The sequence below is a fragment of the Corvus kubaryi genome, unplaced genomic scaffold (genome assembly GCF_017639235.1).
Source record: "Corvus kubaryi isolate FWS band 111438036 unplaced genomic scaffold, C.kubaryi_AGA036_p1.0 37385, whole genome shotgun sequence".
In the NCBI taxonomy this organism is placed as follows: domain Eukaryota; kingdom Metazoa; phylum Chordata; class Aves; order Passeriformes; family Corvidae; genus Corvus; species Corvus kubaryi.
This window is the reverse complement of record NW_024581127.1, coordinates 12,952,110-12,979,263: the sequence shown is the minus strand read 5'-3', so window position 1 is coordinate 12,979,263 and position 27,154 is coordinate 12,952,110. Positions and strand designations below refer to the sequence as shown.

Here is a 27,154-nt window from a genome sequence, read left to right as displayed (position 1 = left end):
CAATGCAAAGTGGTTCCTTTAATGGATAAATTCAGCATGAAATAATGCTGTTTAAAACTCAGGTGTTACTTGGTTTGCCCTTTAAAATAGGATTGCTACTGTGAGTAAGTAACACTTTAAAGTGCTTAATTTTGCTTTTGATACTCTGGCTAAAAAAAGAAATTTTCAGGTTTTGTTTCCTGACTGGAGCACCAGAAAGTGGCTAACTTTAGAGATTCCTGTGCTTACTTGATGAGCAGAACAGTGGCAGGGGGGGAGTGAGGCAGAAGAGATCTCCAATGCAGCACGGACAGACAAAAGCACAGTTTGTGTTTGGCATAAGGGTGAGACAAGTTGTGTGTGGGTTTTTTTGCCTCCATAATCTTTAGCTGCAATGCAGTCTGTAAGGTGGCTGAGGGCCAGGTGCAGATGGAGAGGTGTAGGAGATAAACAGGTTATCTGCCAGCTCCCGGGCTGGTCTCTAGTTGTGCCATGTTAGCTTTCAGCCTTTTTTTTCCTGCTGAGTAGCTCCTCCATCGGGTAACAGAATGTGTCTAGATGGTGAAGGCTGAGGCCTGCATGCAGCAAATTCCTGCTTGAGTGCCCTGTGTCCAGATTGCTCATGTTTAAGCAAATACAACAGCTCGTTGTTTTGCTCTTCTTACATGTTCATATCCCACCTGGGTTTTTGTAGTGGCCATAAAAAGTTGCATTATGGATGAGATCCCTGCATTTGATGGACAGAGAATGAGTTTTTCCCTTCTTGCCCCATCATTTTCCTGTTGTCTCTGCAGGACTGGAGTGCCATACTCCAGGAATTCTCAACTTTTGCCAGTGTTTTGCCTTCCAAGCATTTGCTCATCCCATTCAGAAACTCCCATCTATGAGGCAGGAGGGAAATCCTGGAGAAGGGATAGTTTGACTGAACACCTGCTTTGTTTACTGCTCCCTCTACAAGGGAAAATGCAGCCTTACCTGCTCCAGGGCACCAAACCTGTAACTGTAGTGCATTCATGACTCCTGTGCTCTGCAGGCCAGTGTACCTAAATGTTGCCATTCCATCTGATAAAGAGGGTACTCAAACTTCTGTACAGAATGAAGTGAACCGAAGTGTGTTAATGATGATGTAGACCCTTTATTAGTTCAACTTTTATACAAAGTGTACTTCAAAGTGATACAAAGTGTTACTGTTTCTTATACAGCCTAGAGATTAAGATCTGTTTAGCGCTGGTTTATCCTTGTGCATATAAAGGTAGAAAACGTAAATAGACTGGCAGCGACCCATAATGCTGGAAGACAGTTCAGTGTTTACTCTGTTAATAGAAAGTTGCATAGAATTGTAGGTGTTTATAAAGGCATCTTCTACTTGGTAAAATCTCCCTGACCTACCGTACTCCATCTGACAACAGTACGGGGGAAAGGCAAGGCTAGTATTGCTCCCTGTCAATACTACCCAGCACTTCTAAGGAAAGTGGCTGTAGAGAAGCACCATGCCAGAAACATCCAAGAAGACAGCACATGGAAAATTTCATTTGCAAGGCTACCCATTTCTGTAAATTAGGAACTGTTTGCAACTGGGGTCTATTAATACATTACTTCATACAAACACCTAAGAACATTTCAGATAAAACCACTTTTGGCCAGTCAAAATACATCACTATAGCAGGTATTTTGCTTGAGTGTGCAATTCCCTTCCCTTCTATGCTGACAAGAAACTCTTGTAGATGAAAGTTCCACGTACTTAACCACTTGCTCTCTCAGAGTTTTGTTTGTGAATCTCCCAGGCTTGGTACTCTGACATTGTGTACCCACCTAACTGGATAAAGACTTAATCTCCTTTTAATTCTAATGCCATGTTAACTCCCTGCCACACGCTGGCAGCTCACACTGGTAAGCCTGGTGCCACAGGCTGGTGCAGCCGCATCACTGCTTTTGGGCTGAGGGAACAGTCACACCACATTTATGTGTTCCTCTCTTTGCTCTCCCTCTTCCAGCTGCAAAGAGCTAGAAGCAGCAACTCAAAATACAACAGTTTGCACAGTTACTGGTCCACTTGACTAGCAGTTCCACTTGTGAGGAAATGGAACTGATTAAAGTGTGATTTAGTATGAGAATAATAATACCAGTAATTCCGTGCTGGAACCCTCCTGTAATGCACTTTTAGCAGTGTCTCTCATATAATTCTAAAATATGATCATGACTAAGGAAGTAGCATTTCCAAGTGAGTGTCTTTAACTTCTGTCAGGTCTAGTACAATATTTGGAGTCTTAGTTTTTGTGGAAAGGATTAACAGACTATTTGAAAGAAAGAAAAAAATCCCTTGCTTCTGCCAAATGCTATTAAGAGCTGCATAATACATGACACTGGAAAAGCAAGTAGATGAAATATTAATGTAACGGGCTATTTCATGTCAGTCTAGTCAGTTTTAAGACAGGTCAAATGATGACGATACTTCAGCAATGCCACCTTGTGAGAAGTTCATTAGCAGAGGAAAATCTGAAGTGCAGAACCGTTATCAACCCAGAGGAATGGCATAAAGCTTAGAGCCACCAGAGAGACCTGATGCCATTAGCTACTGTGTACCTATTTAAAACATCTCTGAAAGGGCTTCTTTGCTGCTAAAGGAAACCCATAGTGACAGCCCATTCCAGCAGCCAGTGGGCCACATTTTCACACTGGAAGTTCAGACTGTCAGAGCTTGATTGCACAGCAGAAAGTCCTTCCTTACCACCCAGGACGCGTTTTCTCACACAGTTTCATGTCCAGCACTTAGGGAAAAGACAGCAGACCAAACACTAAGTAAACATTAAATAAACCCTATTTCCCATGCTAGGAGGAATTTAGTCATAAATAAGTGGGTGAAGTTTCTAAAGCAAACAAATGCAGAGATCCCCTTATGGGGAAAGCACAGAGCTAATAACTTGCTTTCTTCTGTGGTCGGAACAGAAAAGATTGGGTTACTGCCCTCTGACTCAGGAAAGATGATCCAGTTCATTGAGTTCTAAAGGATTTTGAAGTGATTTTCTTCTTTACATTAGGCAAAGTTGATAAAGTCACATCACCACCACACAGTTACGATACACAGAAAAGCACTAACTAAATCTAATAGCATGAAATCTGATGTTGCCAAAAAGCTTGAAAATTAGCATGAATGCTGCAATAATGTCACGCAGAGCACAGACACTCACAGCTTGCTTGTTTAGAACACGAGAGTAACAGCATTCTTACTTTCTACCTATTGCTTTAATACACACATTGATTAAGTGAACTGACCACTGAACATTTAGTGTGAATGAAGGTCTTCCCAAATTATAGCTACTGGTTTACTGTTTGAGATTATTGAACATGGCTGCTTAAGAGATGTGCTATGCCATGAATTGGTGAGACTGCTATAGTGTCCCAAATACTCTAAATTACTTTGAATGTGTTTTTTTCCCTGAAAAAAACCCACTTTTACAGAAGAGCTATTTATATCAGTTTTTAAATACACAAGACCAGTTTTTAAATACTAAGACCTGAATCTGTGCACATCTGCCTCAGTGGTACTAAAGAAACAGCAAGTTAGAAGGATTTATTAATGCCCGAAATTCAGACAGCTCTGACCACAAGTCTTCATAATGTAGACTAAGTGCTAAAGAAGATTGCTGCCTCTCTCTTTGGTTATGCTATTAGCTATAAAAGCATTGCTCTGAGTGACAGCAAGGCATGCACAGTAATGCAGTTGCGTTCTAAACTATAAAACTAACATATTCGGGTTGTTGAACCTGCACATATTTTCCTGAGCCTTCAAAACTGATTTAACACATTCAGTAAACAGAAGGCTAGATACCTCTATAGTTAGTCCACTGATGAGCTAAGAATATGGCTTAGTTATAGCACTGAAAAGAACATGAACAGGCTGTGTAAGAAGTTTGGAGAAAGTCTTTGAACTATACAGATTTCTCATGCAGTGCTTACAGATAAATGCCTCCTTGATTTGTGAGTCTGTTAAAAAATTCTATTGCAAACTTTGAGTCATAGAATCATCAAGGGTGGAAGAGACCAAGTTCAACTGTCAACCCAGAACTACTCCTGTAACCCCAAAACCACTAAACCATTGCCCAGCCCCAGATCCTGACAACTCTTGAACACCTCCAGGGATGGTGACTCCACCAGCTCCCTGGGCACCCTATCGCAATGCTTGACCACCCTAACAGTGAAAATTTTTTTTCTAACATCTAATCTGCATCTCCCCTGTCTCAGCTTAAGGCCATTTCCTCTTGTCCTCTCATTGTAGGCACAGTAGTAGAGACCAGTCCCCACCTGGTTACACCTCCTTTCATGGAGTTGTAGAGAGTGAAGAGGTCCCCCTTTGAGCCTCCTCTTCTCTAGGCTAAACCAACCCAGCCCTCTCAGCTGTTCCTCATTAGACAAGCTTTTTAGACCTTTCATGAGCTTTGTTGCCCTTTGCTGGACATGCTTAAGCATTTCAATGCCCTTTTTAAAGTGAGGGGCCAAAACTGGACACAGCACTCAAGGTGTGGCCTCACCAGTGCCAAATATAGAGGGACAATCAGTGCCACACTATTTCTGATACAGACCAGGATGCCACTGGCGTTCTTGGCCACCTGGCCACACGTTGGCTCATATTAGGCCAGCTGTCAACCAGCACCCCCAAGTCCCTTTCTGCTGAACAGCTCTCGAGCCACTCTGCCCCCAGCCTGTAGCACTGCATGGGGTTGCTGCAACCCAAGGGCAGGACCCAGCACTTTGCCTTACTGAACCTCGTGCAGCTGTCCTTCGCACATTCATCGACCCTGTCCAGGTCTGTCTGCAGAGCCTTCCTACCCTTAAACAGATCAACATCCCATCCAACTTGGTGGTGTCTGCAAATTTATTCAGGGCGCACTCAATCCCCAAGACCAGATCATTAATAATGGTGTTAAACAGAACTGGCCCAAATACTGAGCCCTGGTGAACACCACCAGTGACCAGCTGCCAACTGGATTTAGCTCCGTTCCCCACCACTCTCTGGGCCTAACAACCAGCCAATTTTTTATCCATTGGAGAGTCCACCCATCCAAACCCCAGGCAGCCAGTTTTTCTGGGAGGATGCTATGGAAGATGGTGTGAAATGCTTCCCTGAAGTCTAGATAGACAACATCCACAGCCTCTCCCTCACCTTCTCAGCAGGTCACTTGGTCGCAGGAGATCAGATCAGTCAAGCAGGACCTGCCTTTCTTAAAGCCTGGCTTGATCCCTTGGTTGTCCTGCATGTGCCATGTAATGGCACTCAGGATGATCTCTTCCAGAACCTTGCCCCGAGCTGAAGTCAGGCTGACAGGCCTGTAGTTCCCCAGGTCATCCTTCCAACCGTTCTTGTAGATGGGTGATACATTTGCTAATCTCCAGTCAGATGGAACTTCTCCAGTTGAGCAGGACTGCTGATAGATGATTGAAAGTGTTTTGGCAAATACTTTTGCCAGTTCCCTCATTACTCTGGGGTGGATCCCATCAGGGCCCATAGACCTGTGAGTGTCTAACTGGCAGAGCAGGTCACTAACCATCTCCTCCTGGATTATGGGGATTTCACTCATCTGCCCATCAACAACTTCCATCCAGGGAGCTGGGCATCCTGAGAATAACTGATCCTGATGTTGAAGACCGAGGCAAAGAAGGCATTAAGTACCTCTGCCTTTTCCTCAACCCCTGTCACTACACCACCCTCTGGATTCAACTAATGGCAGAGCCACTCCTTGACCCTCCTTTTGCTGTCAAAATATTAATAGAAACTTTTTTGTTGTCTTTAACTGTAGTGGCCAAATCAAGTTCTAGTTGGGCTTTGTCCCTTTTAATCTTCTTCCTACATGACCTTGTGACATTCTTACAGTCCTCCCCAGTTACCTGACTCTCCTTCCAGAGGTGATATATTCTCTTTTATTTTCCCTAAATTCCAGCTTAAGCTCTCTGTTTAACCACACTGGTCTTTTTTCCTGACAACTTGTTTTTCTACACATGGTGACAGTCTGTTCCTGAATATTTAATAATTCCTTTTTAAAGCAGATCCACCTTCCTGTACTCCTTCGCCCTTCAGGACTGACTTCCAAGGGACTTGGTCAATGAATGCCCTAGACAGGCCAAAGTCTGCTCGCCAAAGTCCAAGGTGGAAATTCTGCTGGTGCCCCTCCTCACTTTACCCAGTACAGAAAGCCCTAACAGTTCATGGTCACCCTGCCCAAGATGGCCACTGACCATCTCATCACCCACCAGTCCTTCTTTGCCCACAAACAATAGGGCCCCTCCTCTGCTAGGCTCATCTACCAGTTGTGTTAGTTAGAAAGATGTCTTCCACACATTCCAGGAACCTCCTAGGCTGCTTCCTCTCTGCTGTATTTCCAGCAGACATCTGGCAAGCTGAAGTCACCCCTGAGTACAAAGGCTGGTGACTGTGAGGCTTCTGCCAGCTGTTTGTAGAACACGTCATCAGCCTGGACTGGCTGGGTGGTCTCTAACAGACTCCCACCATGACATCTGCCCTGCTGACCTTCACCCTGATCTTTACCAGAGGCACTCAACCTTGTCATCTTCATCATCAATTTCAATCCAATCAAAACACTCCCCATTGTACAGTGCTATCCAACCACCTCTCCTGCTTCACCTGTCTCTTCTAAAGCGCTTATATCCAGCCATTGCAGCGCTCCAGTCATGTGAGTGATCCCACCATGTTTCTGTGATGGTGACAACATCAAAACCTTCCTGCTGCACAATGGCTTCCAGCTCCTCCTGCTTGCTGCCCACATGGTGCATTGGTGTAGATGCACTTTAGCCGGGCCAGTGCTTTTGCCCCCATCACAGGCCTGCCACCCTAGGTTCACCTCTAGCGATCCTCCACTTTCTGAGGTGCATGTGACTGGTACACTTGCCTCAGGAGAGGCAGAGTATGGCTCTACCAGTCAATCTCTTCCTCAGATGCTCTAACATCCCTTAGCCCTTCTATCTCCTCTTTGAGTTGTAGCACTAAGCAGAGCAGATCATTGACCTGCTCGCACTCACACAGGTGTTCTGTTACCCTCAGATGCCAGTGCCAGGCTCTGGCACTCCCTGCAGCCCTGTGTTAGTGCTTGAGCACTAACACAGATGTCTGAAGCCCAAGTGACTGTGCAAATATTTATCTCTTGTGCATATCAAGTAGCCTTAAACCTGCCACAAGAAAATAAAATATACTCTAAGTATTTATATATGCTTTAAAGACATTGAGTACCAAATGGACTGGTCTTATGCTTAAAAGATCCTGTAGAAATTCCTGATACTTTCACATATAAAAGCTTCAAATTTTTAAATAAGAAGCAGATCCATTCCCACAAACTCAAAGTTATTCACACATCTGTTTAAAAGGTTTTAGATCATTCTACTACCTTGGGCTTTAGCATTAGTCTCTTAAGTGTGTATCAGCCTGGGAAATGAGAAGAAGCTCTAAAGCAACAGTCAATCTCACCCAAAGCTTTACATAGCAGAAGAATTACAATTTAAAGTGCTTGCTTTCAACCTTTGAAATAAGACCTTCTACAAACTACAAACAAACAAAATCTTATTAACTTCTATTACTGACTTACTAATTCTACTATTCACTTTTCCTCAAATTAAGTACATCCCAAGTGGTCACATTTGCTTTTTTGTTTGAAACATAGGTATTTAAATGTTGTTTTCTTCCTGGTCTATAATAGTCCGTATCTTTAAAAGGCTGTAGCTTTCAGGCTTGAAAGATTCCTGTAAGTGATACAGTAAAGAGAGAATGAATCAAGTCTCCTCCCCATTAGCTAAAAATATGTCTTCCAATTACTGGTTTTAATGATCAGTATTCCCTCAGAAAAAAATTCTTCTGTTTGTTTTTATGGCCCCAAAGAAAATACAGTTGTAATTTAGACTTTAAAAGAAAACAAGTAAATCAGAAATGATATAAAATTTACCAATCATTCAAAGAAAGTAGTTTGCCAGAAGACAGTATTTGAAGAAAATGCTTTTTGAGCTTAGTACTATTTAGATAACTGTAACTTCCCTAGGTTTTCTTTTCACACTCTCTAGTCGTGTCAAAGGACGGAAATTTGACTTCCTGCTTCCCTCTGTAGTAGTTAATCGACAGTCCTTCTGCAGCCCCTTCAGCAGCTCCATTAACTCCCGTTTTTCCAGCTCTGCCTGCTCCAGCTCTTGACGGTGCTGTCTCTCCGCAGCCATCAGAGACCGCACATCTGACATCATTCGTGACATCTGACTCTGAAATGCAAATACAAATTCACTGCAAGAAACAAACCCTCTTCTAATGATGGCGCAATGAAGTTGAACTGGCCACGCACGTAGGGCGATGGAGTCTTAAGAATAAAGAACACGGAAATAATTTTTTGATAGCAAATATAAACAATTTGAGACACAATCCAGCATTCGCCTTCTGGAATGGTCTTGTTCTAAAGATTCCAACGTGTTTTTCAAAAAGTTTCTTACAACGTATGATAAGAAACAGCCAATTTACCCTCTTGCTGCTTTTATTTTCTGTTTCAAGAATCCAAACAAAATGTGGTTCTGGTTATGTTCAGATACATTCTGCAAGGATTTAATGTCAAATCCAGTAAAAATAAAAATGTAAACTATAAAGCACATCCACTGCTTTAAAAATCATTGTTCTGTGATATAATAAAAACAGGATGACTAAGAGGATAAGACAGCCTTGCTCGTTGCCTGATGAAGTTTACTGTGCACCCTTCCAACCTTCTGACCACAGTGCAAACACCACTGTTGGCAGTAGGGCTCTGTGTCAGCTCTGGACTAAGCCACTTTGGACAGCAATTAAAAATGGAGCTGGATGTTTAATTACATCCAGTTTGTGATGTATACTCTACATTTAGACACTGAAATCAGTTTCAGACTGATCTGCTGACAATGTTACGCATGCACAGACACTGATGGAGTACCCAGGTGAGCTCCAGTGAACCTGAAGCAGATAAACCCCAGCAATACAGCATCCAGCCTGCTTCTCCATAGAGCTGACTAACCCGGCAAAGCTTTGTTGGTTTTGCTTCCCATACTTAATACCATTTTCCTCTGTATGAGACTTTACTTACAAAATAAGAAACTGCTACTGGGAAAAGCAAACAGCTAGACTGTTAAGAGAGAGAAAAAAAAAAAGGTTTGTATTTACCTTTAGTTCTTCAATTTCATTTTGCAGAATACTTTCTTTTTGGACCATATGCCTTCTCTGTGAATCTAACCTTGACTCCATCTCATGTTTTGCCTCCTCCACTCTGCAGATCATTTCTGACCTAAAAAGTTTATTTCTCCTTGTGAAGTCTTGTAAGCAGAGAAAAGAACGATTTTCAAATTCCAGAAAGCCTTCTTGCAGCCAAACAGCCTGATCTGATTCCCATCAAGCTCTACAGGATGCCCCTGTAGAAGCATGACTTATTAATTAAAAAAAAAACTGGCATAAAGAAGTGCCTTGTGCCCAGGGGCACTGAAGTGCCCATGAAGAGCCTATAGAGGGACAATCACATCATATTCCTCAAGTAATTCCATGAGCTCAAGAATGTGTATTTATGACTTTAGGTGATTTTCTGCTGCTTGCCTACAGTATGTGCTTGCTAAGTGTTATGAAATAGAGGCAGCCAAGATAAAAAGTCTGAATCCTATAGTACTACTAAACAGGTAAGGAAGTGAGACAGCCTGAGTGTGTGGACATGGTAGGCACTTATAGGCACAGTTTAGTGGTGGGCCTGGCAGTGCTGGATTAATTGCTGGACTCAATGATCTTAGAGCTCTTTTCCAACCTAAATGATTCCATGGTTCTGTGCAATCTGTGCTCACTTTTATGGTGGACACCATGCAGTAAAATGACAGTATGCAGTAAACTGTTACAGCCTAGTCACTCACACAGCTCCACAGCCAAAACCAGCTGGCACTATATTAACCTTTTGAGTTCAGAAACCAGGTAGCAGAATCCCTTGTGTCTCAACGCATTTAAACCACATTTGAGCCTGACTTCACAGCAGTGTTCAAAAGCACAACACTTAGGAGCTGAAAGATACAAATAGGAAGGAGCATGAGGGGGAAAAAAAAAGTCCAACTGGAGTATAATGAAAAGGGAAAGCTACAGAAACATACATAAGAGGAAAACAAGGATGCTGGTAAGAAGAGTCATATTCACTGACTGTTATTAATCTACCAGGACTTTAAAAAAAATCAAAATTAGATCTTCAGCAGTTGAATCTACCTGTATCTGCCAAAATAATTACAGATTTTTATCTTCTCTATCTGTAAAAACATAAACTAAATACAATTATTAAATAGTGTGACTTTGTGTCTACAACAGGCCAATGGAAACATTAAATTGCCAACTTCAGTTTTCTTAGGTTTTTTGTCATTTTACATAGTAAGCTCACAGTTCTGTTCAACTGCAAGCAAGGGTATTTTAAGATTTATAGTAACTTGGACAAAAAAAAACCCCAACAACAGAAGACTCAAAACAGCAAGAATTTAAAGTCTATGCTGACACATAATAAAATTCTGGCCCATTAGCATCAAGTAATTAATGGACCATTTAACACATACCAGAATCTAGTGCTAGTATTTCAAAGTGCTTCATGCCGCGATTTTAAGCCCAGCCCAACACAAACGTGAGAGGAACAGAAGGTTTGTACCGAAGTAGCTCCAGCTCAGTTCTTAGCTCTGCCACACAGTTGTGCTGCGTGTCCTCTGCGCTGAGAATGGTGTAACCACAGCCATTGGGGCACTCCCGGCTCCGGTACTCGCACACCGCCAGGTGCCCGTCCATGTTACGCCGCTCAATCTGCACCGTACAACCTGAGCAAGGAAGGGCAAGGCAAGACAGTCATTTACAACAAAAGCATTTTGAGTCATTCCAAACAAAACCACTCCAGAAAGGAAGCTGGGAAAAGTGATTTCTTTAGAATATGAAATACGACAGTTACACACACGTAGCTACTAATACAACACTGTTAAAAGTCTCATTAAGATACTTATCCATTAACTGAAAATACTGAAAGGTTGGAAGGAGCTATTTTCTATAAAGTCTTCTATTGCTGGTCTGGCATTAAATTAACTTCAGTAATGACAATCCTGATGCCAAGCTAAGACACTAGCAGCTTGCCTGTGCTTCCGACGTAGATTGCAATGACTGGAATTGATAAAGAATGCACATGTGTAAATAAATATTACACTATCAAACTTAGGGAAAAGTCCAAAGATGTAGTAAAGACAGATGTGGGTGGGATGGAATGTAAACTTGTTTTCCAGACGATTTGATGGTCTTGTCCATAATGTACTAGACCACATAAATAAGTTGGAACATTTATTTATGAACGTTTAATAACTCATACAAAGATAGAAACATTTCCACAGAAATTCTAGGATACCAACTTTGCAGTCCTGTGGTGATTAAAAGTAAAATGTAAAGAATAAAAAATAAACACTATATAAACTATTGCTACATTTAACTCTAAACTTGAAGTTTGTAGTCTTAACTTATGAAGTCAAATTTATGAAGTTTGTAGTTTAATCTTTGAGGCACTCTTTGTTGCACTACACCCTTGCATTTAATTTGAAGGGAATATCAACTTAAGGAAACTGAAACAATGGAGTATTGAAACTTCCCAACAAACCATGCCAGAAAATGACAAAAGAGTTCTCTAGAAAAGCTTTACTAATAAATACAATGATTTGTTATTGTGGTACTCAAAATATATTCCAGGTATTCTTGGGAAAGAGTTCAAGAGATGTGAGAGCCTTCACACCCCAAACACCAGACACCCAGCGTGGTAACTCTATAAAACACTACAGTTTCTGTAGGAAGTAGAACACATGAATCAAGCATCTGCAGAAGTCACTTACTTCTGAGAGAAATTATAACTTCCAGTAGAGCAAGTCTAACACCTTAATCATCTCATAATTAATTACAATGGCAGACTCAACTATGCCCTTAGCATCATTAATTAGAAATTAACTTTATCTAGGATCATACAACATTTCGAATGAAATCAACTGGGAAATTGTAACAGTATGTTCCTCTTTAGAGGCATGTTTCTTTCTCAGGAGGTGCAACCTTGTTTTAAATAAAAACTTCAACATGAACAATTCTAATCGGAATTTAGCTTAGAATAATTCTTACTTCCAAGATATGTTCTTGTTAAAATCATGGCACAGAGTTGGCAGCTGCACATGCACCAGGCAACCAGGTGTTTTATAAATAAATTATGACCCCTAAGTCTTCTGCAGGGGCCACTGCATTCATTCAAACATCAGAACATGCAGTCAGAACTGGGAAACAAACTCATAACTTGACAGAAAGCAAAACTAATGCACTACTACATTTTCATACATTTGAAGTTCATCATATTCATTTTGGTTAGTTTTTGGATAAGAAACAGTTGCTAATCATCACAACTACCATAAACTGGTACTATATTTTGCTCAATAACACTGCTGTAAAGAGCAGATCATGCCAAAGCTTTGAATTTCTGTTAGAAAATAATGGCTATTATTGTAGTTCTGTCGACAGGAAGATGACAAACATGTTTTTTAAATATAAAGGACTCAACTTCTTTGAATGTTACTCACCAGCATTGGAGCAAGGTATCTGACTGTACTCACACTCCCTTTCATGCCTGTCTATAGACTCCAGAGAACAAACCATTTCACAGCCATACTCCCTGTTTCTGCAATGTAGCTGAAGACGGTTTAAATCATTTTTCATATATCTACAGGCAAAGAAAAGAATTTGTTCTTAAATCTGGGAACATTATTGAAAAATTTTTATTTTCAACTTTTGGGAAAAAAAAAGCAAGATTCTAATCTCCATTAGGAAAAATTATGACTATCTTAATTTATTTCTTTTTTTAAGAATTCAAGTGACCATACCAGAAAAAAACAGCCTGAAAGAAACAATGTTAATGGAAAAGCCAGTCTCCAAATTTAAATGTGCAAATGAAATCTTTATTTTTGAATAATTTCTAATCGTGACCTTTTACTGGCTCAGCAGATACTATCAATACCAAACACCAGGACTACTCACTGTCATTTAAGTTCTGTGTTTCTAAACATGCCAGACTAAAGGACTACAGTGAGTACAGACAAACTAATCTAAAAATTGAACTCTAGCACTCTGTCTACGCCATAGCTAACTTCCAGATAGTAAAATCTCATTAATGAAAAATTACGTTGTAAGTACTAATGAAGTTAAATTTACTGTAGCTGGAGGCCTTAAATACAATGTAACTATTTATCTGAGCAAGATTAGACAATGCACGTGTTAAACAGCAAGCAGCGTCTACTGTTGAAACTGTTTTGTGCTGAGACTAGCAGGAATTGACAGTTTAAAATAGAACAGTTTGTTTGGAAAGGACCAACAACAATCATCTGGTTCAACTGCCTGACCAGTTATAGAAGGCACTTGGGAAAACAGCCTGCTTTACATGACAAGGTGGCTCACAACAGACATTCCCTATGTCTAAAGATCTATTTTAAAAAGAATTTGAAGGTCAGAAATTTGGTTCATATCTCTAGGAATTGTTAATTACAAACCCCACTACAGCATCTAGCTAAGACTGAAAAGAAAAGAGATATAGAGTGTGTAGCGACTGTCATCAAGAGTTGCTCTGCTGACTTTCTCTAAAATCATGTATGGAAAAGTTTTGATGCTGTAAAGAACATTCAGAATAATATCCAGACAGGTATCTAGAATCAGCATTCGAGATATAAAAAGGTGGAGAACAAATTAAGTGTTCTTTCAGTTTTGAAATCCTAACACCCTAAAAGTTAAGTTATAATAAATAGAAAATGCTAATGCTTTCATGCAAGTAGTTGGTGTCTGCCATGGGCATACTGGATAAAGACAGTCTTGAGTGACAGTATCGACAGGAGATGAAGCTGTGCAAGCAAAACTGAGAAATCCTAAATTAATGCAATTCCAACACACAGCAAGATTATTGGATACCTGTAGAGAGGTCGTAGCAAAGACACATCAACCACTTGTCTGTCTTCAGGGCAGTTACTGTGATGAACAAGCCAACCATGGATACAGGCAGTGCAGAAAGCGTGTTCACAAGGAGCCTGCAGTGGATCTTCTAACACGTCTCGGCAGATGGAGCACAACAGCCCTTCATTAACATAGCCCACAAAGCGCTCAATATCATAACCCATGCTCTCCACACCTTCAACCTATTCAAAAACCCCAAACACAGAAATAAAGCAGTCTTTGTGCTGAATCTGCATGGGTAGATCCACAAAGAAGCCTGAAAGCAATTCTAAAAACATGGAGACCTTAATGTGAATAAAGAAGTACATGTGTGAATGCAAACAAACACTTACATACTTAGGAGACTTTCTGATTTAAGTTGGAATTTGAGAATTGCACTGTTGGATGTCAGAATCACAATTTTCTATCAAGATAGTCTGAAGTCTGTTATTAAACATAATTGTAGCAGCCACTGTGAAACATACAGTTTCTATTTACATGAATTCTACCTGAAGCAGAAACATCACAGAAGTTCAAATGCAAATGTTTGCTTTCCATTTTAATACTTTCGTGTAATGCCTAACAAACTTACAAAACAGTGTTCTTACCAACAATAGCTGTGGCGCTTTCAGCTAGCAGATCCTGGATTTATGAACTGCACATCACATAAGATGTTGCTCTCACACTGAAAAAAAGATTCTCTTCTCACTTAGACCTCAATTTCAGAGGCAACAGCATGAAATCTCCACATGCCTAAAGACATACTTAATACTCAGGAAGTTAAGGAAGCCAAAACTTCAGCTAACCCTGAAATCATGAAGAGCTACTGTCTTCTCCTACATGATCTATTTCATAAAAGTGAGAAGCTTTTAAATGGATTTGAAAGCCTTGTGAAGAAGAACTAATGGGCAATCTGCCTTCATCCAAATCCTACTGTAAACAGCCTTGTGGAATTTGGTAAGACTCCACAGAACTCACTTAAAAGAATAAGTTTTAGGCTCCACCTTGCTCCTTCTTTGTTACAAAAGTAACAAAGTTACTTTTGTAAAGCCATTGAGACTCGTGAAAGAGGTTTTCATTAGTTGTGAGGTTTTCTAAATAAAAGAGAAAAGGAAGAGATCTTACCTTTGTAGATTTTACTACATATATAGGTAGTTTGCCCAAATACTTCAGAAACAGTTTTCTGATCAGTAAGGCATGTAATACTTCCTTCAGTTTCTCTTCACTGCTTTATTATGCCTATGAAAAACATTAGCAAGAGTAAGGCTCAGTAGTGTTTCCTAAGTTACTGAGTCCTATGTCTAACAAGCCAGCTACTGAAGAGATGCTGTCCTAACCATTAAACCTAGTTTTCCAAAACAAGCCACTGAAAACCTACAATTCAAAACAGGAAAGTTGGCTAGATTAGGGTGAAAATAAACACCAGTCTCTGTTTCAATTACTACTGATGCAGATATTTATCACAAAACTGAACACCCTGCTGATGATCAATTTTGAAGCCAGTTTTGTTTGTAAGACTGAAGACAATAGAATCCAGTATTATTGAAAAGTAGCAACTGAAACCTGGTAAAAATTATATTCCTCAAAAAGGTGGAATTTCCTTATCTAACCTGTTCTTATCTGGTCATGACAGGCAGTTCATTTTTAAAACAAAACTATTACAATCAAGTTTGTTGTATTGGCAAATATAATTGCTGTGATATGTAGCATAACTAAGGTTGCTCACTTAAAATATTATAAAAAATGTCATTGCTTAAATCCCTTAAGTTGATAACTGGCAACTGCGAGGATCTCTAAGAAATAAGGTCAAGTTTTACGCTGAAGGGAAAAAAGAACTTTGCAATTCCTCTTCACGAATACAACATAAATCTGGAATTTAGAAGTTCTTATATATCTAAGTATCAGAGTATCTTCACTGATTATGAAACGTGCTTGTGTTAAAAGGGTATTTGCTAAGAGTGAAGTTAATAGAAGCTGTAATAAAAGCATACATAACACAAGCAAGCATGCACGTAACCCAAACACAAAACACATAATCTGCTGCAAGGTTTCCATACCAAGTTTTGTTTTTACTGGCATGTTTACGACACAGCCAATACCATGCCTTGCAGAGATGCTTGAGCTAGCTTCAGATTAGCTGGGACACCTACTAGCCATGTGACCTACTGACAGGTTTGCTAGAGAAGCAGGGAGTGCACTCCGCATAGATTCCTGACCACATCCCTAGCAGATTTTACAGACTGCATTTCGCTCTGTGCTTCTGTGGCTACATTGTCACCAACAACACAGGGAAGCTAAATTTACAGGTATCAGGGATACGCTGTTCCTTCAGCCACATGGACATACCGTGTCTTAAAAGAATCTGCTTAAGAAAATACCATATCACAGAGATGTCAAACAATTCTTTTTACACCGTTGTTTTGTGTATGTTTTTACAGGTCTACTGCAAAGACAGGAAACTCACGACTTTGCTAGTTCAGCGTGAACAAAATTATCTTGGCACAAAGCTGTGACTGTAAGGACAGCAGGCGCTACAAGGGAAAGTTTAAAAAGCAGAGAACAATGCTAACCATCAGTATGGAGAATGTGAAGTATTATTTCTCAGTATTGATGAAAACATTGAAACATACAGTATATTTATGCTGGAGGACTTAAACAGCATATATAGATTTGATAATATGAACTGTAAGCCTAACACTTTGATTTGGTTTGGTGGATTCTAGAGGATTCTGCTTTTAGAAAACTTTACAGGACAGATAAGAGAACAAAACCAAGTATTTTTACTGTCCTAGAGTTTCTGTTCTATTGGAATTGTGGTGCTGTGAGCTACATTTTGCACAAACACTGCTAGTCCCTGAGGACCAAGTCTTCAAGACACTCTTTGGCATATTTTAGCAAGTTTAGCAAGACTAACAGAATGCAGGGAAGAGTATTTTTATCAAATGGGAAACAAAAACTTTATTTCTGTTTAAGAGAGAAATGAAGTGCAACAACAACAAAAATAATATATATCATATACGTATGCCTCTGTATATAAAAATATATATATGTGGATGTATAAAGCCCCAGCCAAACGGGAGTTCAAATGAAGAGTGAAAATAAAGTATTTAAAAAACACAATCAAGGGGGATTCTTCTGCATGTTTTCAAGACTTGTGCTGGAGCAGCACAACACAGTGCCAGAACCCTTGTGGCCATGGGTCTGGAACCTATGACAATAGCTGTTACTGAAGTCCCAGACTTTTTCAGTAGAAGTTTCCTGACTTGAAGAACCAGAGATGTTTTATCTTCTTGTCAACTTCAAAAGATGCACCTTAATCAAGAGATAAGCCAAGGGAGATCATCTGAAGAATGTCATGCACTCTAGCAGCACAGATCACTTTGTTGTGGTGAACCATGGCCAAAGCCAGGGTCAGCCGGGTCAAGTAGACCCAAAGGTCCATTGGTTTGATGCTGCCACTGCCCAGAAGCCCTGAGCATTCAAATGGCTGTGAAAAATACATAAATCCGTGCTTCACCATTGGCCGCAGCCCTCCCCTCCCCTTATTTCTCATATTTGGTTGTATTTCCAGACAGTTCTATGCTCTTCGGTTGTTAATTGGTCCTTGTTATTCCTCCCAGCCTACCCCTTCTCCCATTTGCTGTAATTCCTTCCCCCGCCTCGGTAACACCCCCTGGCTTATGTTCCATTGGTTACTGTGTGTTTTCCACACCCAGACCTTGGAAGTACAGGACTCGCTGCAAGCCGCACAGTTTTGGCTTCTCTGTGTAGGTTTTTCCTTGCAATAAACGCCTTCCTCCACGAAGGAGTCCCTCCGCTTTTTTCCTCCCTCCTTGCGGGCTTTCGACACTGGTTGGCAAGGCGAACCCGAGCAGGTGCTTTGCTGGCCCTCCCGCGCCACGGTCGGTCTCCGTCCACCCCCGCTCGAGGCAGGCAGAAGATTGCTCGGTGCCCGGAACATCGTGTTAGCCGGCACGGGACCGTAGCATCACTTTACTCAGTATCTTCACAAAATGAAGTTTCAGATTCTGCTTATCCCCTGAACAATCTCCTCCATTTGGTCTCAAAACCAATTTTCCCAATTCTACTACAATTCATCAATTGCCATACTCCCTTTTTGATTACACATAGAAATTACATTATTTTGTTGAGAGATACCAGTTGCTTAGCTTAAGCAAGTAACGTCTAAATAGAACGAGTCACTTAGAATTATAATGCTGTGTGATTTAAAATGCTGTTTGCTTCTATCTACTTGCTTAGCATACGTAGCTTGGGTTGCTGGAAGCCTTAGGCTGAAAGCTGTGGTCTTTTGCCTAGACACGCTTTTGGCTGGAACTGAGTTAATTTCCTTAGCAATTCTCCCAGTAGCTGGTATAGAGCTGTGTTTTGCCTTTAGAATGAGAAGAATGTTGCCAACACACCAATGTTTTAGTTGTTGCTAAGTAATGTTTATCCTAAGTCTAGGACCTTGTTTTACTTTCCCCTGCTCTACCGGGGAGCAGGTGCACAAGCAGCACAAATGAGAAGATAAAGAGCTCATGGTCATCAGCAGAAGCTGCAACTCAAGATAACAAGAGTTAATGGCCTGCCTGCACAGAAATGGAGAGAGGATCCAATAAGCTCTTAGAAGACCCCACACCAAAAACCACCACTGGACTAAAAGGGCCGTGTGAAGAGTGTACAGGGGAGGGTGTGCAATGTAAGGGTACCATTGTGCAGGGATTTCTTTGTTTGGGAGAGAAAGCACACAAACTATGACATGCTATTTGCTTTTTATTGTTTCATGTTTTATTTTTCCCTGCAGTTCTGGACAAGCAAAAAATCTCCTCCAGACTTCACAGATATCAAGCAATTTTTCAATAGTTGTCATCCCATGTTGTTTGCCAGGCAGATGCACACCCAAAACTAGCCTTGAGCTGTGGACTTCACTGCCCTCAAACAGAGATTTGGTGTGGATATGATAACAGGGAGAATACAGGTTGGATATAGTTCCTAAAAACATCATCACATAGCTTGCTAAATGCCTGGCACTAATGAAAGCTATTCCACTGTGAAAGTCAGGACACTGAAATGGAATTAGTGACCTTCATTTTTTCATCTACAGTAGCTTCTGATTTTTAAAAAATGCTGCTTTTCCATGTGACAAAACAAAGCATAACTGTTTGAAGGGCTGGAGTGAATCATGACAGAACTGCAAATGTGCATGGTTAAGACAGCATCTTCTGAAACACTGGAGGAACAGTCTATGCAGAGCGCAGGAATGAGGTGACATTGAGAGATGACATTCCTTCAGCCTTTATTTTCACAGAGACACACTGTACTTTAAATCCTGCTATACAGAAGCAGTATTTTAGCATGTTTTATGCCACACTGGCACTGTAAGCCACTTCAAGCCAACATTAATGCCCAAAGGGGCAGATTCACCCCTTCAACTGTGATGGTACAAGTGGTTTCTCAAGCACTTGATGTGATCGATCACTCTGGGTAACTGACCTGTTTTAAGACTGAATTGGGGGAAAAAAATTTACCTTTGGAAGTTTTCTTACAGTAGCCCAAGCCTATCTATCCACTAATTAATGTGGTCCCAACCTCCCTTTACCTCCTCCTTTGAATCAGTCAGAACATTTAATTTGCCCCTTTCCTGAACTGGCTCATGCGACTTACCATACAGACAACTACTCCCTGATTCGGTTTGCTAGGCTAGAATTTCTTATAGATGGCTCAGCAAAAGCTCTAGGGACTGCATAAGCAGGGCATGACCAGGGATAAGAAACTGCAGCCAGGGCAGAAAGGGAAGAAAGACAACAGCAGTCCCAGGTCAAGGATGCCATAGAGCTACTCCTTCAGCTCAGCTCCCCAGACTGGGGAGCCTGATGAACATTCGTGTAAAAGAAAAGGAACAGAGGAGGGTAAGAATAAATGGACAGCAATACCACCTTACACTGATGCAGACAGCTGGTTTTTTTTCAAAAAAACTTATATAATAAATATGAGACAATTTAAGGCCTCTACCGGGAACTACATAACTAACTATTTTGACGAAGAACATTTTTACACAACACTTGCTGTCCTGCAAAACCTACTCAGAACAGTGCCATCCATGACCTGCCTTTCACAGACCAGAGTCCAGAGAAGGACAATGAAGCTGGTGAAGAGTCTAGAGCACAAGTCCTATGAGGAGCAGCTGAGGGAGCTGGGGTTGTTTAGCCTGGAGAAGAAGAGGCTCAGAGCGGAACCTTATCAGTCTGCCTGAAAGGATGCTGTAGCCAGGTGAGGGTCTCTTCTCCCAGGCCACCAGCGACAGGATGAGAGGACATCGCCTCAAGCTGTGCCGGGGGGTTGGCTTTCAGGTTGGACATCGGGAAGAATTTCTTCACGGAAAGGGTGGTCAGACATTGGAATGGGCTTGATGATCTCAGAAGTCTTTTCCAACCTAATTAATTCTGTGACCAGCTCCGAGGCTGCGCAGGGCCGGGATCTGCTACCCCGAGCCACGACCAGGGCAGAGGAAACTTCCCCTCGCAGCTGTGGGAGGGGAATTTTGTACAGGTAGAACGGGAAAGGCCTCCGGATCCGGCCTGGGAAGGCGCTTCAGGGAGAGACAACGATCCTGGGCACAGGGCACAGAACTGGCCTGGAAACATCTGGAGAAGCGACCCGACACCAAGGAGCAGCACCTGCGCGGCCTCAAGCAGCGACAAACATTAGAGCTGCACACACCCTTACCGCTCCCTTTCCCACACGCCAGCGATACCGCCGCCAGCCCGGCACGGGGCCCTGACAGACGCTACGAACAAACCCCGCGCAGCGCCCCGGGCCCGGCCGCGCTCCGGCCCCGCTGCCCCCGCCCGCCGCTCGCCCCTGGCCCGCTCGGGGCCGCGGCCCCGCTCACTCACCCCGCCCGCCGCCGCTCGCTGTCGCGCAGCCGAGGCTCCCTTTACGGCCGCTCTCGCTTGACGGCGGTGCGGCCGGCAGCCGCTCCGCCATGTTGTGTGTGGCACAGGAGCGGCGGGGCGGCACTGCGCACGCGCAGAGCAGCGCTTCCCGAGGGCCGGAGGGGCGGTCCCCCGCTCCCTTCAGCGGGACGGCCCGCGCGCACAACCCCGGCGCACGCGCGCTCGGCGGGAAGGGAAGGCTGCGCAGGGCGCATGCGCGGTGCGGCCGGTGGGGCTGCCGGGAGAGCGCGGCGGGACAATTGAGTGCAGAGGCGGAACGGGCCGGCGACGGGACCGCAGGTACGGGAGCTACGGACGGGGGTCCCGGTGGAAATGACCCTGGGAAAGATCTTAAAAATTACCTAGTTCCAACCCCCCTGCCGTGGGCAGGGACATCTTTCACTAGATCAGGTTGCTCAGAGCTTCATCCAACCTGGCCTTGAGCGATGGGGCATCCACAAGTTCTCTGGGCAACCTGTTCCAGTGCCTTAACATCCTCAGAGTGAAGAATTTCTTCCTTATATTTAACATAAACCCTCTCTGTTTCAGTTTGAAGCCATTCCTCCTTGTCCTATAACTACATGCTCTAGTAAAAATTCCGTACAGCTTCTTCTGATCTAAAGCGATTTTTCAGTAATATTGATGTTCAAGGCGGTGCACTCTCTGCCTGCAATTTAACTGAGTAAAAGCTGATGCTGTGTCATGTCTCTGAAGTTGCCCACAGCCGCTGTTCTGCCTCTCCATCTGTGCCGGCAGTGCCTCTTCAAACACTCAAGGAGCAGCGTGTTAAGTTTGGGCCGAGATATGGGTATTGTAGCTGCCTTTAGCAGAGCTCCGTGCGCACCGTGTTGAGCTGGATGTGTAAAACTTTGAAGCATTTTTTGTATGTGTATTTCATTTTTAATGCAGCTATTAATGTATCCTTAAGGACAAAAGTACAACCGAATTCAATGCCTGACAAACCAGCTGCACCCATGAGACGGTTTGGGCTATGGTTTCATGGTGCACTGGGTTTGGCCAGGCCTGGTTGCTAATAAAAGCTAGGAGCAGTGCTTTTTGCATTGCTTGCAGCTGTTTCCCTGCAGCCAGACCTGACAGTAAGGAAAGTACAAGGTTCTCAGGTATATCGGTGCTGTCTCTGAGGAAAGGGCGTATTTGCATGTTTATTCATTTAGTTGTAATGTGGAGCTATTCCTTGCCCTTGCTACACCTGCTCTGATCTCATCTAAAAGATCTGGCATCAGTGGTTGTACATCCACGATGTTCTATTTCTATTGTGTAGGAGTAAAGGGACAAAATGTAAACCTTTTGGCTATTATTTTTTTAAACATGTTTTTGTTACATTTTATGAAACCTGTTATTTTAAAGACAAAGATGTATTTCTGGATGCAATATTTCATTTTAAAACCCACAAACCTGTAAGGGTCTTTGTAGTTGCAAGTAGGTAATACTGGTAACAGTGAAGTTACTGAGTTATCAAGGGTAGTGTCTTCAAATGTCTTAGTAATTTTCAAATCTCCTAATGAGTCTGTTTTTGTGGTTTAAGACCAAATGACAGTGCAATGTCTAAATGGATTTGGAAACGAGAGCACTTTAAGCACGGATATGTGCAATTTATGAATTGCGCAGCTTTCCCGTTCCACAGAACCAGAAGTGCAGTGGGCAGGGTTAGTGTAGCACTGCAGCCATGCTATGCACAGTCCTCATGCAGAGCCATGGGGTGTCCTGTGTTGTCTTCCCAAGTGTCTCTTGTGTAGTGTAGGTTGGGTAGAGAACTTGTTCCAGGTTCACATGGCACCTGAAGCTGGCTGTGCTCAGCACTGGCACTTGCAGTCTGCTCCCCCAGAAGGTTTGACACCTTTGCATTGTTCACAGTGACTTTTCACGCTACAGATACTCCTGTTATAAAAACCAAGCTACTCCCTTACTGCATAGGGTTAACTAAAATTCATATGGTATCACTGTTGTCAGGTAGGCCTAACTTAAGTGCACTGCTGTAGACACAGTCAGAGGCTTCTTTCCTTGTATTTTTAATAACAGCCACAGTGGAAGTGACAACAGTTGAGGCCATTTTGCCCCTAAGATTTATGTCTAATAACAGCATCACATATATACTAATTGTACTCATATTGGGGAGAGAGCAGTACTCCTGCTACCAGTGCCTGCGTGTTTGCAAACTGCTTCAGTGCAGACCTTGGCAAGAACGGTGGTTGTGCCGCAGGAAGCCACTGGAGTGCAGAGTAGCACCAAAAAAGGTGCAGAAATACACTGGCTTTTGCAGCAGGATGCAAATGTGCTTTTGAGATAGTACAGAAGTTTGATTCTGCAATCTGTATTATGGTTTGTTTTTAATCTAGTAGTTGGGGGGATCATTTAAAATAAACATGCGTAAATGGAGAATTAAACCTGTAATTGTACTGTAAGTTGTGCTTGCCTTCTTCATTTCAGCTGCTGTGTTATTCTATTGGAGTTTTCTTCTTTTGTTTGATTCCTGTCTATTACTTTGAAGCATTAAGATTATACCTTGTTATTTTAGTGGTTGCAGAGTAAGCTTTGTTATATTAACATCGGCATATGTTTGGTTTTGTCTTAAGGTTGTTCAGGGGAATAATGGTCTTACATTTTGAGGGAAAACATCTAATACATTCCTTCCACTGTTCAAGTGGACATAACATGGAGCAATAATATCCACTGTAATTCTGAGATAATTTTCTGCTGAATGTTAATCTTATTATGGTGAACCTGAATGACCAATGTAATTGACTGTTTAATGTAAAAGGCTGTTCCCAGGTATGAGACATACCTTCAGCATTCATTGTTCATTGTACACTAATAATGGGCTTTTCAAAATTATGTTTCAAGTGTTTAGAATAGTAAGGTTTGCTTAAAATTATTTTTCTTTTTATAAACTGGTGTTTGTTAAGTAGCCCTATACTGTGCATCTCCAGAGCATTTATTGCTATTGGAACTGCATTAGTGGCTTTTAAAATGAAAAATGAGATGTTCAGCTGCAGTATTTGCTGTAGTTGATCCTTTTTAGTACTTAAACAAAGCATTGCAACAATACTACTTTTTCTTAAATTTTATTATGCTTGTGAATGAATATTGTTATTTGAAGATCTTTTATGCTCTCTTATATTTTGAAATAGTGCTTATGTTGTCATCTATGGATATATTTTTATATTTAAAGCCTATCCTGACTATAGTTGTCTTTATCTGCTTCTTTCCTTCCTGTCCACCCTCCAGAGCAGTACAGTTAAATATGAGGCGATCTGCAGCTCCAAGTCAAGTCCTAGGAAATGCAGGCAAAAAGCCAAGGTTTATACCACCAGGGAAGTGTATTCCTGTTTGTCTCAAGAATGAAACTAAGGAGATGGACCAAGAAATGAAGTTAAAGGAGGTAAACCAAACAGTGCACTAAAAAGTATTTTGTACAGTATTGTGATTAAAAGATAACATCTGAGCTCACCACAAACAATCTCTGGTTTAATAATATATTCAGAAAAAATTTTGATAGCTTTGCTCTCAGTACCTTTGATCTTGCTTCTCAGGTTAGGTTTCTCTAACTGTGGAGTGGTTGCAGAAAAATGTTTTTCAAATAAATAAAATTAATCAGTATTGAGCCCAAATGCTATTCTCAAGTGTAAAGGAGGTGGGGATTGCATCTTGGCATGGGCTTTATTGGATTTTATTTTTTGTAAAAGCAGTTAAGAACTCAGGATACTTGTACTAAAGTCTCAGTCTGTTGGGTTGCAGTTCTGCTGCAAAGGAACTTTCTCTGAAACCTTTGACACAGAAAAGCATCACAATTTTTATTTATCTACAGAAGACTTGTATTAAATTAAATTCATAAACTGTTTACGTAGGTGTTTGGTATTGTGTGCACATACTTTTTGTTGTGATGCACACAGTTTTGTAGAGATGTATATATTTATGTAGCAAGTTTGATAATGACAATTAGTATGTCTTGAGATCCCTTCTTGTTGCTCTTTTCTCTATTTCTCTTCACCTGCATGAAGAAAATGCTATTGTGAACTTATTTCTCTTTTGCAGATAGATGAGAAAGAGGGAGATGCTTCATTGCTTTCTAAAATAAACGTCCAGAATCAAAATGAAAATTTTACACAGTCTTTGGAATCAACTGGAAAAGTAAAGACAAAAGCATGTTTCAGTGTTGACAAGTGTAGCAAGGCAGAAATGAAAATGCTAAATGTGCCCAAAGCTGGTAAGATGCTCTTTCTTTTTTACTACCATGTATGATAAGAGAATTTTAAAGCTTATGAATGATAGGCTGCATATACTAAACTTTTGTGAAGTACTATTACAAGGGCTGTGTAATGGTGGCATTATTTGGTGTTCTACTGGATAGAGTAAAAGAAACAAGTGTTAAATGACTTTTTTAATACAAAAGGAAAGAACCAAGGTGTTTTGGAAGCCAGTTGATAGTGTTGCTATTCAGGTTTGTGTCTTCCAGAAGAGCCTTATAGCCAACTCACTCTAATCTACAGTTGAAGGCAATACAAGAATTATGATACCTTAAATAGTGGGAAAGTGTTGTAATTTGGAAACCTTGATGACCTCATACAGAGAAGGCTAACCATTTTGAATGAATTCAGGTTTTTTTCAGAATTCCTGAGGGTTTCTTTTCTTCAGTGTCTCCAGTGGGCACTTAAGGCTCAAGCCAACTTTAGCCACAGTGCAGAACTGGCTTTGCTCATTTGTGGGTGTGCACTTCATCAGCTGTGCCCTGGTAATAAATGCCTCCAAAAAACCAGGGTAGTAAGCACTGCAAAGACACTGAAGTGTCTGAACTGTAGCAAGTGCACTTGGATGGATCTGAACAACATTGTGGGGTTGAGTGTTTTCATTTCCCAGTCCTGGTGTGCCCTGACTACAGATACAGCGCAGTTCTGTGTTGTATGAATCCAAGTGTATGACCTCAGGAGCCAAGTACATCTTGGAAGCCTTGCACTTGAACTGGGTTACTAACATTGATGGATGAAAATTGCTCCTTTTGGAGCCAGCTCAGGCATTCTAAATACCTGTCTTACAGTTATTTCACTGTTGTTTCCTCATAATTAATTACACTGATAACGATGGTTTAAGGTTCATGTTATTAATAATACTTTGTGTAGTGAGTGAAGTTTTAAAAGAGCATTTCAGGGCCACTTACCACCTTGAATTGTTGGAAGGCTTTAACAAAGTCATATTTTATTTTATTATAAGACATCTTAAATCTTGAAGCCTGATTGAAGCAAAACTGATACAGCTCCGTGTCCCCAGGTCCAGCCAATAGTGAGGCTAATTTCCAAAAGGGAATTATTCCCAATATAGGACATACGTATGTCCTATACACACATACACATGACTGGTAACATAGGCCACCACAGACAGGGAACACAGCACTCCGGCAAGCAAAAGCAGTGCCTGTGGACACATCCTGTTCCCTTCTCTGGCTGCTTGGGGCGGAAAAACAAATGATTACACTTGTATCTAGATGTAAATTTACATCTAGATACACTTGTATCTAGATGTAAATACACATGCACACAGAGACTTCAGATCCCTCCAGTAACTGACCTTGTGCACTCAGTCTGTTCAGTAGCTGGCTCCTTGATTTGCTGGACATCCCAGCTGTGGGCACGTGAGTCACAGAGGCCCACAGCTCCCACTCCAGTTGCCGGTTTGCAGATTTGCACTCCCACAGGTACAAGAATGCTACAGGCCCTGCCAGGAACTTGTCTTAGTCACTTGGTCTGCTTAGTGGTGGGCTCCTGGCTTCAGTGATCTCCCAGTTGCCTTGTGCCCAAGAGATGCACATGTACAAACACGTCTGCCTGGTAACTGAACTTACCAGGAGCCAACCCCCAAGGTTGTTGCAGTGGGGATCCTGCAACATACATATACCAAACCAGGAGTCCCGTGGAAAGGAAATATATATGGACGGATTCTTGCTAGATGTTTCAGAGATGTTTATTTCTCCAGCCGCATGGCCGGGGCTCTGCCCAGGAACTGTTCCAGTCACGGGACCAAGGGTCCTTCTGCCCGCGCAGGGAACACAAACCAACCAATGGGAACGAGGCTGAGCAGGGGCAGGGAAACCCCGTGTCTGTGCCCTCAGGGCCCCTCTCCCAGGGCTACACAGCGGGGAGAGGAGACCCCAACACCTCACCCGTTTTATTTTAATAAAAGGAGAATGAAAACAATTGGATAAACATAACAAGAACAGTTTCAAAACAAAACA

General features: G+C 41.8%; 2 protein-coding genes across 3 annotated transcripts in view; one reads left to right on the top strand and one right to left on the bottom strand.

Moving 5' to 3' along the window:
* Positions 1-1,094: 1,094 nt before the first annotated feature.
* Positions 1,095-20,993, bottom strand: LOC121668295 (RING finger protein 151-like). Its single transcript, XM_042035944.1, has 7 exons — positions 20,872-20,993; positions 15,101-15,214; positions 13,955-14,178; positions 12,580-12,719; positions 10,644-10,806; positions 9,149-9,269; positions 1,095-8,229 (listed from the first exon to the last, which is right to left on the bottom strand). Exons 3-7 carry the CDS (start codon positions 14,158-14,160, stop codon positions 7,996-7,998), a joined length of 864 nt encoding a protein of 287 aa, XP_041891878.1. The 5' UTR covers positions 14,161-14,178; positions 15,101-15,214; positions 20,872-20,993; the 3' UTR covers positions 1,095-7,995.
* Positions 20,994-21,103: 110 nt separating this feature from the next.
* Positions 21,104-27,154, top strand: part of RAD54B (RAD54 homolog B) — a 66,629-nt gene continuing 60,578 nt past the window's right edge. Inside the window, exons 1-3 of one of the 2 annotated variants that reach the window (XM_042035940.1) lie at positions 21,104-21,210; positions 24,157-24,310; positions 24,964-25,135. In XM_042035940.1, coding sequence (XP_041891874.1) covers positions 24,173-24,310; positions 24,964-25,135 — 310 coding nt within the window. In that variant the 5' untranslated portion in view covers positions 21,104-21,210; positions 24,157-24,172. Of the gene's footprint in view, positions 21,211-23,251; positions 23,330-24,156; positions 24,311-24,963; positions 25,136-27,154 lie in introns of those variants that run through there. The other variant, XM_042035939.1, reaches the window with a different exon arrangement.

Coding starts and splice junctions, on each gene's coding strand:
- LOC121668295 (XM_042035944.1), bottom strand. CDS start 14,160: ATGGGTTATGATATTGAGCGCTTTGTGGGCTATGTTAATGAAGGGCTG. Junction 10,807..12,579: donor GATACCTTGCTCCAATGCTG/GTGAGTAACATT, acceptor TTCCTTGCTCAG/GTTGTACGGTGCAGATTGAG. Junction 8,230..9,148: donor ATGAAATTGAAGAACTAAAG/GTAAATACAAAC, acceptor TTTGCATTTCAG/AGTCAGATGTCACGAATGAT.